The sequence below is a fragment of the Brassica oleracea genome, chromosome C8, assembly GCF_000695525.1.
Source record: "Brassica oleracea var. oleracea cultivar TO1000 chromosome C8, BOL, whole genome shotgun sequence".
Classification (NCBI taxonomy): domain Eukaryota; kingdom Viridiplantae; phylum Streptophyta; class Magnoliopsida; order Brassicales; family Brassicaceae; genus Brassica; species Brassica oleracea.
The window spans coordinates 27,601,188-27,618,553 of NC_027755.1; the positions used below are offsets into that span (position 1 = coordinate 27,601,188).

The 17,366-nt window shown below is 38.7% G+C and overlaps 3 protein-coding genes across 4 annotated transcripts; all 3 read left to right on the forward strand.

The window, feature by feature from the left end:
- Positions 1-3,824: 3,824 nt before the first annotated feature.
- LOC106310365 (ethylene-overproduction protein 1) lies at positions 3,825-7,952 on the forward strand. The gene is made up of 4 exons (XM_013747594.1): positions 3,825-6,314; positions 6,409-6,700; positions 6,781-7,090; positions 7,179-7,952. Exons 1-4 carry the CDS (start codon positions 4,318-4,320, stop codon positions 7,409-7,411), a joined length of 2,832 nt encoding a protein of 943 aa, XP_013603048.1. The 5' UTR covers positions 3,825-4,317; the 3' UTR covers positions 7,412-7,952.
- Positions 7,953-8,205: 253 nt separating this feature from the next.
- LOC106310367 lies at positions 8,206-9,308 on the forward strand. The gene is made up of 2 exons (XM_013747598.1): positions 8,206-8,539; positions 8,614-9,308. The coding sequence occupies exons 1-2, from the start codon at positions 8,291-8,293 to the stop codon at positions 9,139-9,141; spliced, it is 777 nt and encodes a 258-aa protein (XP_013603052.1). The 5' UTR covers positions 8,206-8,290; the 3' UTR covers positions 9,142-9,308.
- Positions 9,309-11,065: 1,757 nt separating this feature from the next.
- Positions 11,066-14,054, forward strand: LOC106310366 (putative receptor-like protein kinase At5g39000). Of its 2 annotated transcripts, XM_013747596.1 has the most exons (2): positions 11,194-11,686; positions 11,781-14,054. In XM_013747596.1, the coding sequence occupies exons 1-2, from the start codon at positions 11,401-11,403 to the stop codon at positions 13,892-13,894; spliced, it is 2,400 nt and encodes a 799-aa protein (XP_013603050.1). In that variant the 5' UTR covers positions 11,194-11,400; the 3' UTR covers positions 13,895-14,054. The 2 variants fall into 2 exon arrangements, with proteins under 2 accessions (XP_013603049.1, XP_013603050.1); XM_013747595.1 differs by having other exon boundaries at positions 11,066-14,054.
- The last annotated feature ends 3,312 nt before the right edge of the window (positions 14,055-17,366 follow it).

The window sequence follows — 17,366 nt, forward strand, 5'->3', positions numbered from 1 at the left end:
GGGGGGGGGGGGAGGTAAATATCTGGGTCTTCCAGAACAAATGGGACGCAGTAAAGTTTCTGAGTTTGAAGGGGTGGTCAGTCAAGTTAAAGCTCAAATTCAACCTTGGTATAATCAGTTTTTGTCTCCGGCTGGAAAGGAAACATTAATAAAGTCAGTTCTTCAGGCAAAACCAGTGTATCCTATGAGCTGCTTCCTTCTCCCTAAAACAACGTGTGATGAGATAAATTCTTTGCTAACAGAATTTTGGTGGGGTCATAATGGTGAAAAAAGGAAAATACCGTGGGTGGCTTGGAAGAGGATGTGCTTACCTAAGAAAGAGGGAGGTATGGGTTTTAGGGATTTGTATTCTTTCAATATAGCATTGTTAGCTAAGCAAACATGGAGGATTTATCAGAAACTGGATTCTTTGCTAAGTAAAATCTAAATGGGTAGGTATTACTATTCGTCGTCGTTCTTACAGACGTCGAATATAACTAATGCATCATACGGCTGGAAGTCAATTCAAGCTGGTAAAAAGTTACTTTGCAAAGGTTCAAGGGTGTTGATAGCTGATGGAAAAGATACTAGTGTCTGGTTTGATAATTGGGTACCTACACTACCTCCGCGGAAGATTGGTAATATTACTGGTTCAGAGAATTTAAAAGTTTCGGATCTTATCATTCAGAGTTCGAGATCGTAGAATATCCCCCTTCTGGAGAGCCTATTCAGCCAAGAGGACATGGAGATGATCAAAGGAATCACTCTTTCCAAATATGCTATTAAGGATAAGTTGATATGGCCTTATACTAAAGATATGAAGTACACCGTAAAGTCGGGTTATTGGGCGGCTTTCCATGATCTAAGAGAAGAGGAGGCAATTGAGCGATCTCAAGGCTCAATTACTCTGAAAAACGAGGTGTGGAAACTACAAATCCTTCCTAAGATTAAGCAATTCCTTTGGAATGTTATCTCGGGTGCTGTTCCTTCTTATGTTGCTTTGTGTACTAGAGGAGTGAGGTTGGACCCGACGTGTCAAAGGTGTTGTTATGATGAAGAAGATATCAATCATGTTCTGTTCCTTTGTCCTCATGCTTCAGCAATTTGGAGATGTGCTAATAGTCCTTTAGCTAATCAGTTCACTAATAATTTGGAGGTGAACATTACTATGCTTTTGCAGCTTGCGAGTGATATGAAAGACGATAAGTTTTATCAGTATCAATCTTTCTGGATACTGTGGTATGTTTGGAAGTCACGGAATGAGTTTTTATTCAATCATAGAAACGTACATCCTTCTGAAGATGCTAGAAGGGCAAAAGAAGCTAATGGTGAATGGGTTCAGTGTGTGAGAATGTCAGCAAACAGAAGGGTCGAGAGACACATAGATATCAGGTAGGAACCGCCTCCAGAGGGATGGCTTAAGTGCAATTTTGATTGCAGTTATAAAAATGGAGAACTGTTTTCTGGAATGGGTTGGATAATACGTGATCATCAAGGCAAATATGTGTTGGCTGGTGGAGCTAAAATTAAAGGTATTCGTTCGTCTTTGGAGGGAGAAGCATCTTGCTTCTTATATGTACTACAACAGATATGGATAAAAGGATGGAGGAATGTCTGGTTTGAAGGAGATAATAAGGAACTGGTTCAGATTGTGAACGGATCTGAAGATAATATGGAATTGGGAAATCTAACATTTGATATCAGACATTGGATTGGATTGTTGCCCTTATGCTCGTTGGAGCAGGTTAACAGAGAGAAGAATCAAGCTGCTGATTGTATTGCAAAACGTGTTTTGGAGGAGTCTGAAATTTCTGTAGTGTTTAATATGCCTCCTAATTGGCTAATTGACTATTTCTATCAACCTTTCACAATTTGATTCAATACAATAACCGTTGGAAAAAAAAAAACCCAACTTAACAAGAACAAAACTGTAACAAAATCAAAGATCAAACCAAAAAAAAAAAAAACTGAAACAAAAATATGAAAATGATGCTTAATTGAGATATGTTTCTATTGGCCACATGTTGTTAACAAACGTGAAAAAAAAAAGCAACAAAACTTAATACGAAACTTGATAGAAGCAAATACTCATTTTGGGGTTTATATATGATATATATAGATCGAAGTCTCAGAAAGTGAAGCAAGAGCTGGACTGGAACTGCTTCAGGGCTTTCATGGCATCTACTTGTTATACCCGCATGAATCAAGCTTTTGAAATCATAATAGTCGGAAGTGGAAGCGTTGGTGACGATAATCTAGGAGTAATTGGGAATAGAAATAGTATTTAGGGTTACAAAGTAACTTTACTAATATGTATACCGGATCTGTTCGGATACTTTTACGGATCCTGGGTATAATCCGATCCGACCTGGTACCCGGTTTAGTTTAACATCCCTATCCAATCGGGTATTTTTAATTATCTGTATCCGATCCGAAACCCGATTTTTCGGATCGGTACCGGTTCGGATCTTCGGATTTTCGGATCCAGGAAATATTGCCTAGTATGAATTTATAAGTTTCGATTTTAGATTTTCTGATTGTCTTCCGATGCTATAACTTTCATTGTAAAATTTAATCATGATGACACACTGTCAGAAATGAAAACGAGTATTGACTATTGAGTGATTGGGTTAACCATTTGAATTTTATTCGGTTAGGTTCAATAGACTTTCTTCAATCCGATTAAACCGAACCAAAATATTAACCGTATCCGCAGCCTACCTTAAATTATAGAAGGTGGGGGACATAGGGGAATAGACAAGTGATTTTGGTGGTGGTAATGTACAAAACTGTGTAAATAGTACGATCCGTGCTTTTGGATGAAAAGTTTCCTCTTTAACTAAAACGACATTCTGAGCTGTCTCACCCACATGACCTTATGTGTTTTCTTCATTCTCATCTCATCTCAATTATAGATGTTCCAAGGAATTATATTTATGTATATAATAATAATTCTTATGCCAAATCAAACCAGCAATATCAGACTTAATCATAGCTTCTTATTATGAAGATTTCAATACGCTTACTTCCTTAATCATAAACTAAACAGTAAAACGTGTTGACATGACTTCGCCGCTCGCTCAATGTGGTTGGCATAATCTATTTGCCGGCTATCAAACAGCACATATAATAATTCCTTTTTATTTATATGTTCTGTCAGAAAAAAATATTTTATTTTAAAATCCTCGATGATAGTAAATCATACGGTTGGCTTTGAGAAAACTTTTAAAAGTAAAATCATATGGTCTTGTTTTATGGACACCCACACCACACCAGTATGTGGTAGCGTCAAACAAATGAACACTGGGGATAAAAGACTAGATTATGTGTTCATATGATAACAAGGAATCTCTGCGGATAAATTGTCATATGGAAGATACTGACAGATTTATGATGGCTCTTTTTCAAGAATTTAATACAGGTATGGCCAACTAGTAGACAAACTACAAGGATTATGTGGTAGAAGATTGAAAAAACTATACAACGGATTATAACTGATAACTGATAACTGATTTATGGATTTGTTTGTTGTATTTATTGGACAATCAAAACAGTTCCTGGCCTTTTCTACAATTTTAATTTGTTGGTAAAATATCCTGCAAATAAACTAGTCAAAGTAAATATTTTAGTAATTAATATTTTACAACTTTTTGGAGAAGTAAAAAAAGCGCCGCGAAATCTAGGAAAGAAAATAAAGAAAACGGCAGTAGATAAGGTCTATATATAAGCAAAGATTAAAATTGAGTAAATGGAAATAAACTAATCAATTACTTTCACAAAAGTTAACAAGAGGACAAAAGTAAAAAGCGAAAACCACAAATTAATTTTAGAACGCATGACTATCTTCTGAAACGAAGGGTAAAAATAAAATAAAGAATAAACCAACAGAGAGAAGAAGAAGAGAGCCAAGGATCGAACGGAGGAGGAAGATTCTTCCTCCAATTACACATCTCTATTTTTACGGAAATTTTCGTAATTTTAGTGTCAACAAACCCAAAAAAAAACGAACCCGATCAACGAAACTTGCACTGCAAAAAAAAAAAAAACACCATCTCCGAGAAGAAGAAGAAGAAGAAGAAGAAGGAGAGCTCCGTTAATTTTTCATCTTTTCGTGAAAATTAGTGAAGACGAATTAATTTTTCTTTATTTCCTTTTTTGTTTCTCGAATAGAGGTTTCACGGACTTGGGGGGGTCTCCGTGATCCAATCTTGGCGTAATTGTAAATCTTTGATTTCAATTGTTGTGATCGAATCCCTCATTTATCAGATCCTCAAAAATTAAGGGGTTATGAAATCGAATTTGTGTTCGTTTCGATCTGGGTTTAGGCTTAATTGAAGGATGCAGCATCAGCATAATCTATTCACCACAATGCGAAGTTTAAATCTTGCAGAAGGTTGCAAAGGCACACAAGTCTATGCACCTCCTCCTCCTCCTCCTCCACAACAGCCCGGTAACAACGCGACCGGAGGAGTCGGTGACAAGTTCCTCCAACACCTCCAAGACCACCTCCGCGTCAACTCAATCCGATCCAAATCAAGCCGAACCTACCCCCAAGCAAACGTCGTCGTTTCACCTGAATCCCTCCTCCCTTTCGGCCTCCCTTTAACAGATCTCCTCGAGCCTCGGATCGATCCTTCCTTGAAGTTCCCCGACTTGGTCGACCAGATGGCTCAAGTCTACCGTCGCATCGACAACTGCGACCAGTCGGAGAGATCCGGAGCTTACTTAGAGCAGTGCGCTGTCTTCAAAGGCTTATCCGATCCGAAGCTTTTCCGGCGGAGTCTCCGATCGTCTCGGCAGCACGCGATTGACGTTCACGCGAAGGTCGTGCTCTCTTCCTGGCTTCGTTTCGAGAGGAGGGAGGACGAGCTCATCGGAACAACCTCTATGGACTGCTGCGGGAGAATCTTGGAGTGCCCTAAGGCGACTCTTGTTTCCGGGTACGACCCGGACACGGTTTACGATCCATGCCTCTGCTCCGGAGCCTCCTCCGATGTTCAAGAATGTTCCACTTCCGAGGAAGCGTTGGACTACGACATGTCCTTCTGTATCGGCGACGAGGAGGTTCGTTGCGTGAGGTACAAGATTGCTTCCTTATCAAGACCGTTCAAGGCGATGCTGTACGGAGGATTTAACGAAATGAAGCGAGGGACGATCAACTTCACGCACAACGGCATCTCCGTGGAAGGGATGAGAGCTGCTGAGATCTTCAGCAGGACCAACAGGTTAGATAACTTCCCTCCTCACGTAGTCTTGGAGCTCCTCAAGCTCGCGAATAGGTTCTGCTGCGATGAGATGAAGTCATCGTGCGATGAGCATCTGGCGCATCTCGTTGGAACTCTTGACGAGGCGATGCTGTTGATTGAGTATGGTTTAGAAGAGTCTGCGTACCTTCTTGTGGCGGCTTGTCTCCAGGTTTTTCTGAGAGAGTTGCCGAGCTCGATGCATAATCCGAACGTTATAAAGATCTTCTGCAGCGTCGAGGGAAGGGGGAGGCTGGCGTCTCTTGGACACGCTTCTTTTAAGCTGTACTTCTTCTTGAGCCAGATTGCTATGGAAGATGATATGAAGTCTAACACCACCGTGATGATTCTGGAGCGTTTGGTTGAATGCGCGGTGGAGAGTTGGGAGAAGCAGCTCGCGTGTCACCAGTTAGGTGTGGTGATGCTGGAGAGGAAAGAGTATAAAGATGCTCAGAGATGGTTTAACACGGCGGTTGAGGCTGGTCATCTTTACTCGCTGGTGGGAGTTGCTAGGTCTAAGTTCAAGCGTGACCATAGATACTCGGCTTATAAGATCATCAACTCGCTCATCTCGGATCACGTACCTACTGGGTGGATGCACCAGGAGAGGTCTTTGTATTGCAGCGGGAAAGAAAAGCTGCTTGATTTGGATACAGCTACCGAGTTAGACCCGACTTTGACGTTCCCTTACAAGTTCAGGGCGGTGGCTTTGGTGGAGGAGAATCAGTTTGGTGCTGCCATCTCGGAGCTGAACAAGATTCTTGGATTTAAGGCCTCTCCTGACTGTCTGGAGATGAGGGCGTGGATCTCTATAGGTAAGGAGGATTACGAGGGGGCTTTGAAAGATATTCGTGCGCTTTTGACGTTGGAGCCGAACTTTATGATGTTTAACGGGAAAATCCATGCTGATCATATGGTGGAGCTGCTACGTCCGCTGGCTCAGCAGAGGAGCCAGGCTGATTGCTGGATGCAGCTGTTTGATCATTGGTCTACTGTTGATGATATTGGATCTCTAGCAGTTGTTCATGATATGCTTGCAAATGATCCAGGGAATAGTCTTTTACGTTTCAGACAGTCTCTTCTTCTCCTACGGTATTATAACCCTCTCTCATTGCTAATGATCTATAGTAGTTGTCTTAGAGACCGTTATTGTTTTTTTAACAAATGCTTGTTTTGATAATGACAGGCTAAATTGTCAAAAGGCAGCCATGCGTTGTCTAAGGCTGGCTCGAAACCATTCGAAGCTGAAGCATGAGAGACTTGTGTATGAAGGATGGATATTGTATGATACAGGCCACCGCGAGGAAGCTCTGGCCAAGGCTGAGGAGTCTATTTCCACGCAAAGATCTTTCGAAGCGTTTTTCCTCAAAGCTTATGCTCTTGCTGACTCTACGCTCGACCCAAAGTCCGCAGAGTACGTTATCCAGCTCCTTGGAGAAGCACTTCGTTGCCCCTCAGATGCTCTCCGTAAGGGACAAGTAAGTATAAAAAAGCTCATCCAACTAAGTCTTATGGTATATGAATGGTTTAGTATCATGAACTTTTGTTTGTTTTGCAGGCTTTGAACAATCTGGGGAGCGTGTATGTGGATTGTGAGAAGCTAGATCTTGCAGGTGATTGCTATACGAACGCGCTCAACATCAAGCACACACGAGCACACCAAGGTCTTGCACGTGTTTATCATCTGAAAAACCAGCGTAAAGCTGCTTACGACGAGATGACAAAGCTAATAGAGAAAGCTCAGAACAATGCGTCGGCATATGAGAAGCGGTCTGAATATTGTGACCGTGAGATGGCACAGAGCGACCTTAGCCTAGCAACACAACTAGACCCTCTCCGTACCTATCCTTATAGATACAGAGCTGCAGGTATGCTAATAAAAATCTCAGTGCCGGAACTGATACTTCTACGGTTTATCTGGTGGTTTTAGTTTAATGTGTGAACTCTTGGTTGCAGTTCTTATGGATGACCATAAAGAAAATGAAGCCATAGAGGAGCTTTCGAGGGCGATATCATTTAAACCAGATCTGCAGCTGTTACATCTACGGGCAGCGTTCTATGATTCAATGGGAGAAGGAGCATCTGCCATCAAAGACTGTGAAGCAGCGTTGTGTATTGATCCAGGTCATACAGATACACTCGAGCTCTACCACAAAGCTCGTGAAGCAAATACTACCGACCAAAAGTAGAACAAAACTATTGTTTTGTTTGGTGGGCAAATCTCTTCTTTATTTCCCTCCTGGTATGCTTCTACACTGTTTCATTTCCTACTGCAAACAGAGAAATCAACAAAGGTTTGGTTTGAGTGAACAGAGAACAAACATAAAAAAGCAAAGCATAGCCATGTAAATAGAAACTTTTATACTGTTTTTTTTTTTACTTTAATTTTTGGTTATTGGGGTGGTGAGAATACTACAGTAGTGCAGAGAGTGTTTCTTGCTGCTACAGGTAAAACGTTTTCTGCCCAAAGAGGAAACCATGAAGAAGAGAACTTACCTCTGGTGAAATTGGACTTCTTCTTCTGTCCTGTTTCTGAGATGTGTTTGTTGGTTCTTTCTTTGATTTTTATTTTTATTTTTACTGGGATTATGTAATTGTATCTGTAACTTTCTCAACTTTTTCTTTTACATATTTCTTGTATTGATTCTCTAAGCATCCAGGGATGTGTTTTTTATCCTCTTGAAACAAGAAAACAGAGACTATTCGTTCAATATACATTTTACAAGATCATTTCCTTGGTTCTAATCCTCAGTTTTAGTTTTAGCTTTAGCTTTAGCTTTTTGTGTAAAAGACTAAAAGCCAATGTTTAGTTTCATGGTAGATTAGATAACCACATGATTGGAGTACCAGACTTAACTTTCTCAACCTCCGAGCTTTCTCGCTTGTGAGCACAATAAAGAGGCCACAAATATCGGTTTTGAACACACGAGAAAGCTTCAAAACTTATAACAACTTCACATTAAATCTCAACTTTCAGCTAACAAAATAAAAAGATAAGTGTGTCAAGACAGCTTTGTCTTTTGTCCTTCTGGGATTTGCAAACAAGAAACATCATTGCCCAACTCCAGATGATATTGTTTCTTACTATTGAAGAAATGATGGATATGAACCGATCTCGGAGGCTAAACTTCAATGCTCCCTTCTTGTCGACCAAACGCCATGATGTCAACCAAGAGAAGGTACCAGGGCAGTGTCCTGAAGCCTCTGTTCCTTTTTGTTGGGAAACCACTCCTGGAATGCCCAAAAACTTGTCTCACTTGAAACATGACCCTGAATCCGAGACACCACGTCTCAAACTTCCTCCAGGAAGATTGAAGGTTTGTTACTCTCTTGACCATATAAACTTTTCATGTTTTATCATCTTAATCAACTTTATCTCAAATGGTTTTAGATGCACGTTGATGGTGAAAACAACGATTATGATGGTGCCAGTGAAGGCCTAACACCAGCTAGATTGTTGCGTTTGAAGAAACGCGACAATCATGAACATTTTCATCATAGGGACCAAGACATGGTCGATGTCTTGTCGCTCACGCAAGCTATAGACATGGTCGAACAACCAAAAGATAGCGTAACGGAATCGGATGATGGAACCAGTGGAGGAGGTGACTCGAACGGCTACTTAACTATGGAGAGCACAGAGAGAAGCGAAGAGATGTCACCGAGCTACATAATAGAGCGGTTTCTGCCTGATGCAGCGGCTCTAGCGGCCGTGACATCAGCGGCTAGCCAAAGGAGGAAGAATCGACTCTCTTATTTGAGTACAACGGTGAGGCAATCTTGTTTTTCACCAAAGGCTTGTGGGTTACATGTGTTGCTGCCTTGGAGCTCTAAGCATAGGATTTGTGGCGTCAAAGACACATTTTCTCCCTCTTCCCACATTAACTTGCAAACCAAGTTTATTACAAAAGATAACTAGTTGAAGTTGTTGTTAGACTATATTGTTGTGACAGTGTGATGGTTATTAACACTAAACAAAAAGCATTATGTACAAAAATAAGGCTTTTTAAGCCAAAATTGATGCATCTACATTTAGAAAATTTATGTATTACTATTTATAAATAATCAAAGCTATACTTTTAAGTTCTTTAGAAGAAAAAGAATCATATATCTAATATTTGATGTTTTCTTGAAATAGGCTTACAGATCAGTTCAGTTTTGATTGATTGGATTTTTTTTGTTTTGTTTTGGTTGTTTTGTTCATGTTCAATGATTCGGTAAGACGTGCACCTATCCAAAGATAGCTAAGACTAAACATTCCTTTGCATTCTATTTTGATTTCAGATACACCGAAAATAAAATTATAGTTTTTATTTATCAAAAAGTAGGTCTCATACATGAATTGTATCTTAGATCCACTAAGATGTTTAACAGTTTAAGAGACATATAGTCGTTGTAACTTGCAAAAATAATATGGTGAATTCTACTGCCCTGAGAGATTGAGTACTGGCTAAGGATTCACTCAAGTAATAAAAGCACATATTAACCGAAAAAATGTCTTTAAAAGCAGCTACATAGAGATGTCATAAAATATAAACCGTCTACGTAAAAGAGAGAGATGATATATATGCTAGACATTGTATATTTAAATTTTGACGTAACATAACATATGATATGAGAACTTATTGTGTAAACATTTTTTCATATGTCAAGCTTCAATGATAAATGAAATCGTATTTACAAACAATATGTACGCATGTATATATATAAATAAAAATATATATATATATATATATATATATTATTTAAGTTAAAATGATTGTTATATTATACTTTATGTTTCTAGTTTCTGTATCATCTAATACAATACCATTTTTGCATTGTTTTCTTTATGTTTTGTTTTCCATTTCCATATATTATTCCTAATATACATGCATGCATGCACTAACTGAGAATACACCTGTTTGTCTCATATTATTTACAGAAATTCTCTAAGATATCATAAATATACCCCACAAAGATTAAAATTTTCAAAATGTTTCACTAAAAAGAGAAATATACATTTATACTCATAGGATTAACTAATTTAGATTTAATGTTTAGATTTTAGGGGTTGAATTTTAGGAATGTGGTTTAAAATATTTTTTAAATAATTAATATTTACTATTTAAATAATTTTTTTGTAAAATAATTTTAAAAAGGATTTTTGGATTTTAAAATTAATTTTTTTTATCATATATTCAAAATAAAAAAGTTTAAATTGAAAAATGTGTTATACAAAATAATATTCTTTTTAATTATTTTTTAAAATAATTATTTATATTTATATTTCTATAAAATAAGAGTAGAAGAGTTTTTTTAATCTTGAATGAAATTTATTTTGACCAGTTTCCCATTTTGTGTCTTCTTGTTGGAATTTTTTTATTTTAGTGTATTTGGGAGAATTATCGTTTTGGTGATGATTGGTTTGGTTTTAACTTATGACTTTAACTTTATTTATTTTTAAAGCCTTAATCTTAACCATGATGTAGCTTTGATTTTAAAATTAAAGTCTTGCTACATTGTCTACGTCCTTTTTTTTTGTTCATGTTTTAATTTTTTTTATTAAAACAACTATTAAAATGATTTATAAATTGTAGTTTTTTCTACAGCAAAAAAATATAAATCTAGAACAATAAAAACTACAGCCTAAATTTTACCGCTACATTTCTACATCTATATTCCAACCAATCATCTATATATATATAATAATTATTAATTTATGGTTTAACAAGATTATATGATTTTATATAAGAATTTTTTTAATCAGTTATTTTGTTATTTTATCAAATTGTGTCGTGTATGTCGAACCGAACCAATTTAGAATTTGATAAATTTAGTAATTTTTTGTATTATTATAATGAGTATTGCTTGGATTTTGCTAACAATCAAGGTAGAAAGTTCATCGAACCTTTTGCTTAAAAAGAACTTTTGCTTGAAAAGTCAGTCAACGGTTGACCCGTAGACTTACTCACCACCAATGGCTTGACTTCAATTATATACTCATCATCTCTTATCTTCGTCTCCCTCAATCCTCCAATAATTCAACTCCGATGTCACGTCAAGCCTTCTTAATTCTCCCCATTCTACTCTCCCTCGCCGTCTTCGGAGAAGGAGCAACGGCGGCGTACGATCCCAGGGATCTATTTCTCTTCAACTGCGGCGCCACCTCCGATAACCCAGACAACACTGGCCGGAAATGGACGGCGGAGAATCGTCAAACTCTGCCGTCGAACGCAGTCGACGCGTCTTTCTCTTCAGATGCCTCTTCCCAAGAATCTGGTGTTCCTCAAGTGCCTTACCTGAAAGCTCGGATTTTCCGATCGGACTTCACTTACAGTTTTCCGGTCTCTCCCGGCTGGAAATATCTCCGGCTGTACTTTTACCCGACCCGGTACGAATCGGGCTTCGACGCCGCCGCTTCCTTCTTCTCCGTCACCGTCAACGGTTTCACTCTTTTGAAAAACTTCAGCGCTGGTTTAACGGTAACTGCTTCCGAACATGTTTTGATCAAAGAGTTTATCGTTCCTGTTCACCACAAGTTAAATCTCACGTTCACGCCGTCTCCTGCTTCGCCAGCTTTCGTTAACGGAATCGAGATTGTCTCCATGCCTGATGGGTTTTACTCCAAGGGAGGATTTGACGATAGAGTAATCAACGTCGGCAGCGACGTTGAATACCAAATCGACAACACGACGTCGTTCGAGACCGTTTACCGCTTAAACGTAGCCGGACAAGACGTGGGCGACAAAGGAATGTTCCGACGTTGGCTCTCCGATGACGGTTTCTTCCTCAGCGAGAATTCAGGAATCAAACCGGTGGTAGAACATGTGAAGATAAACTACACGGACAAAACTCCCGCGTACGTCGCGCCCGAAGACGTGTACGAGACGTATCGTACGATGGGGAACGTCGACAACGCTATACTCAACCTGAGTTTCAACTTGACGTGGCTCTTCACGGTCGATGCTGGGTTTACCTACCTCGTTAGGCTTCATTTCTGTGAGACTCTACCTGAAGTAAACGAACCGGGACAACGTGTCTTCTCCATCTTCTTGAGAAAGCAGATGGCTAAGATTGAGATGGATGTGATTCAGCTGAGCGGCGCTTCTCGGGCTCCGGTGTATCTAGACTTCGTTCTAGTACACGTGGGCTCCGAAAATGAGCTGAGAACTGATTTACAAGTTGACTTGCATCCTTTCAGAGCCATTGTTCCAAAATATCTCGACGCTATTCTGAACGGTTTAGAGATTCTCAAGCTTAATGATTCTGACGGTAATCTCGCTGGACCTAATCCGAATTCAAGTCCCCCACCAAACTCGGTCACGCAGGATTTACAAAAAGGAAAAAAGAAGTCACATAGTTTGGTAATAATAGCATTGGCAGTGGTTGGTTGTGCGATTTTGCTAGCAATGTTTGTTGTTGCTGCTATCATCATCATAAAGAAGAATAAGAAGAAAATCGAGTTTAGTGCAGATAACACGAGCAAGCCTACGGACTCGTCGTGGACTCTTCTCCCACTTGTCACCGGGTCCTCGCATACCAGATCGGCCGGATCTCTCCCATCTGATCTCTGCCGTAGATTCTCAATCCAGGAAATCAAATCCGCCACAAACAATTTCGAGAAAGAGCTAATCGTAGGAGTGGGCGGGTTTGGTCCCGTCTACAAAGGGAGAATCGACGGCGGAGCCACGCTTGTGGCTGTTAAAAGGTTAGAAATTTCATCGAACCAAGGCGCTAAAGAGTTCGACACCGAGCTCGAGATGCTCACGATGCTCCGCCACATACATCTCGTCTCCTTAATCGGATACTGCGACGACGAGGAAGAGATGGTTCTCGTCTACGAGTATATGCCACATGGCACACTCAGAGACCATCTCTACAAGAGAAACAAGGTTTCTGATCGCCCGTTGTCGTGGAAACGGAGGTTAGAGATATGCATTGGAGCGGCTCGTGGACTACAGTATCTCCATACAGGCGCGAAGCACATGATCATACATAGAGACATCAAAACGACCAACATACTTCTTGATGAGAACTACGTAGCTAAAGTCTCTGACTTTGGGTTGTCTAAAGTGGGACCTACTAGTGCCTCTCAAACGCACGTCTCGACCGTCGTTAAAGGTTCGTTTGGTTACTTGGACCCCGAGTATTACCGCCGTCAAGTCTTGACGGAAAAATCTGACGTGTACTCCTTCGGAGTAGTTCTCTTCGAAGTTGTGTGCTGTAGACCGGTGAAACTCGAAAATGTCCCACGGGAAGAAGCAGATTTGGTACGATGGGTGAAGTCGAATTACAAAAAAGGAACCGTTGATCAGATCGTTGACGCAGATCTGACGGCTGATATTACTCATGTATCACTGGAGAAGTTCTGTGAGATTGCCGTGAGATGTGTTCAAGATCGTGGTATCGAACGGCCATCGATAAACGACGTCGTGTGGGCGCTTGAGTTTGCGCTTCAACTTCACGAGACTGCTACGAATAAGAACGGCGTGGACTCTCTGGATCTACCGACACGTGGCGAGGTAGGTGCGACGACTGAAGGAGAAGATGATTTGTTTAGTAAGACTACAGGACGTGTGTCGAAATCTACGACGACGACCGACGATGATTCTGCTCGTCTTGCTGGTGATGAGAAGAGCGGATCGAGTTGGGGAGTGTTTTCAGAGATCAAAGAACCCAAAGCACGGTAGATTGTTGACTATGTAATATCTACCTTATTTTTGAATATGTAATATGTGTTACAAAAGTCAATAAGGTAATGTCAAGAAATGAAAATGGAACCCATGCCATTCATATTTACAGTAAAATTTGTCAATTCATTCGCCTATATACAGAATTGTACTTTGTTCAGTTTTACACACTGCATAGTAATAAACTTTTTCCTTTGGTATATCTCTCTCTCATTTTATTCTTCCTTCTTTTCTCCTTCAATTGAATTATATTATACCACCAATAGACGTTCGAAATTTACAAAGATCCATCACCATCAGTCATTCAGTCACAGCACAACTACACTATGATTAGTAACCCCACAGCTCCAAGGAAAGAGACCAAACTACTATAATGCTTTGTCAAAAAAAAATAGCCAGACCAATTGGTCAAAGAAACCCATGATCAAGACCAAAAAAATAGGATCACAATTCCTGTTAGACGATCCAAAGTGCAAATATAATCAAACAGAGGGAGATACTCCCTCATTGACAAAAATATCATTCATTCAATCAGGGGATCCTGCAGCATCATAAGATTGAAACATGCCAAGCCTAGTCACACTGTGGACAATGAGGAAGGCCCTTTTATTGTTTATCTTTGCTTTTTTTTTTCACCATTTCAATCTAGATAGTCTTCCAAAAGTTCAGTGCTTTGATATTTGAAGGATGGCCAGGTTTTTGGTCTCAGAACAATACCAACAATAATTATTTTTAAGTGTATTAAAATTTTTGCTCATCAATAGAATTTGATCTGCTCTCTATAAATATTTTTTTAACTCAACCATAAAATTTAAATTTAAAAGAATGATCCATAAAAATTGCAATTGTAAAACTATAAACTCTAACCCGGTCATATAATCTTATAATATAAATAATGTGACTCACCCCCGTCCTTCGCTGGCATGAATATGATATCGATGTATAATTTTTGAGTATTTTTTATTAATATTTTTATTTGTTTGTGTATTTTATGCTATTTTAATTACAGTTTTTATTTATGAGTTATTTAGATGCGGCTGTGTTTTAGTTTTTCAAAATATTCAATTTGGCCATAATATTTATGTTAACTAATTTTACTATTTTATTTTTAAGAAGTACATGATTGTTAAAAATATTATTTAATAAAATAATTTATTTGTACTTATTTATGCAATAAAAGATATTTAAACAAAAAAACTAATAAATTTTTTGTATCATATATTAATTTTCACTTATTTACTTTCTTGCGTTCCAGCACATGATAATTCAACCATTAAATTCATATTAAATATGGACCAACCAAAGTTTTCAGTCTATCATTATATCTATCTTCCCTATCCCTTCTCACACCAAAGATAAAAAAGCCAGACAAATAGTTGGACAAATGAAGTCAATAGCTTTTTTCGTCCTTCTGCTCCTTGCCGTAGCAACCTCAGGGAATATGCTAAATGGCTGGCAAAATCTCACGGGTGTTCATGAAGATGGTGAAGAAGTAATTTGGGTCTCCCTTGTGCTGGATAAGAAGAACTATATAACCTATCACACCTTGAACCGTCAGCCGGTATGTAAGTCTTCAATGGATCGTCTCTGCACCCCAGTCTATAGTCAGAAGAACAGCGAATGTACCATCTACCACCGATGCAAACATGGGTATATGGGCATCTCATAAGTCATAACAGACATGAAATATATGTTTATGTCAGCTTTAAAAAATAATATGTCGCTTATAAGTGTTTGGGAAGGGAATTCTTGTAATAAAGGTGTGTGTTTGTAATCGGTTTAGCGTGTTTTTTTCCTTCTTTTTAGAATTAGCCTGTTGTTCCTTATTAGTTTCTCTTTGATGTTGGGAAGTCATATTCTATCAAATAATGGTTATTGTATCTAGATTGTTGACTTGAGTTTTACTAGGGCCATGAATGGTAGCTACGGTTATTTGACCAAGAAAAAAGAACTCAGACAACAAGAATTAAGAAAATTATTTTAAATTAATTAACTAGATTTTTATTTCTGTTAATCTACATTGCAACAATACACATAATGAAAAAGTAATATTATATATAATTAGTTCACCGATTCTTATTCTTCTCTTAATTTCTCAGTGCAAATCTCTTATCAAAATTCTTTAATCTAGATGGACCATTAAGCGTGGTGAATTAAAATAGAAATTTTTAATGTATTATTTTGGGTAAAAAAATTGGTAGGCATACGCGTTTGAGTGTCCAACCACTTCAGTTCGTAGTTAATTTGAATTCAGATTTTTTGGAAGCACAAATTTAATCTTATTAGAATATTATAAAAGTTTGGTTCGGGTTTACTCTGTGCGGTTCGGATATATAGTAACACACTGATAACCCGGTTGAACCCGTTTTAAATTCGATTTCGGTTCTAATTTGGATTTTAATTATATATACCTATTATGACTCCAAAATACATATTTAAGTTTTCATCAATCATTAACAAAGGCTTGATGGCATAATTATAAAGTGGTTGTTAGGAATGGAGAAACATAAACAAGTTATAATTAACAACTAACAACTCTATTAACACATGAAACATCATTTAAACTTAAAAAAAAAATAGTTTTGAAACTTTTGAAGAAAATGCAACTATAATCAAACTTTAAATGCAATTGTCAAACCATGAAATTCTCAATATTTGACTAATTATCAAAAATAGTTTGTTTGGATTTGGGTTCGGTTTGGGGAAGACTCTGAAATCCAAAATACTGTAGAACAAGATCTGTTCGGATATTATGTCGGGCTCACTTGGGTTCGGATTTACCTTTTATCGAGTGGATCGGTTTGGATTTCTGGGTTCTGCTTTTACTCGAAAGGGCGAGTACGCCTTTTTTTTTTTTTTTTTTTGAGTTTCCAGTTAACACTCCCTTGCCTGATGAGGGGGAGGCTTGTCTGCGTATTCACCAAGAGATTCGCCTGGCAGTGGCTGACGATCTTTGTTTGTCGGAGAAATTTTTTACTGGAAATGATAAATCATTTTCTTGATTTAATAATTTTGTAATGTAATTTTGTCTTTGTGTTTTTTGAGACCGGCATTGTTTGTTGGCAGCACATATGGGCTAGGTGAACAAGTAATCGCACCTTCTAAGAGTACAAGATGTGAGAAGCTCGAGGAAAACCAGGAGGTGTCCACCCGCACCATTGCTCTGGAGACTTAGCTCCAGCCAAGGAGTGAAGTGCGAAGGGGTATAGGCTAATATCACAACTGAGCAGCGTGAAGCAGACACATGCCAGGAGAAAGAGCAGGCTCGGCAATCGGCTTACGCTGGGGTAGAGGCTCATGAGGAAGAGCTTTAGAAGCTGGTGGTGTCGAAGGCTTCGACGAAGGAGATCCAGAGGTCGGAGAAGAGAACTCGTCAAGTGGTGGTGGAGAAGTACAAGCTTTGTTTTGACAAGATCATGAGGACTTAGTTTCAAAAAAAAAAAAAAAAAAGATCATGAGGACTCTGGTCGAC

Coding starts and splice junctions, on each gene's coding strand:
- LOC106310365 (XM_013747594.1), top strand. CDS start 4,318: ATGCAGCATCAGCATAATCTATTCACCACAATGCGAAGTTTAAATCTT. Junction 6,701..6,780: donor ATGCTCTCCGTAAGGGACAA/GTAAGTATAAAA, acceptor TTTGTTTTGCAG/GCTTTGAACAATCTGGGGAG. Junction 7,091..7,178: donor TTATAGATACAGAGCTGCAG/GTATGCTAATAA, acceptor TCTTGGTTGCAG/TTCTTATGGATGACCATAAA.
- LOC106310367 (XM_013747598.1), top strand. CDS start 8,291: ATGATATTGTTTCTTACTATTGAAGAAATGATGGATATGAACCGATCT. Junction 8,540..8,613: donor TTCCTCCAGGAAGATTGAAG/GTTTGTTACTCT, acceptor AAATGGTTTTAG/ATGCACGTTGATGGTGAAAA.
- LOC106310366 (XM_013747595.1), top strand. CDS start 11,255: ATGTCACGTCAAGCCTTCTTAATTCTCCCCATTCTACTCTCCCTCGCC.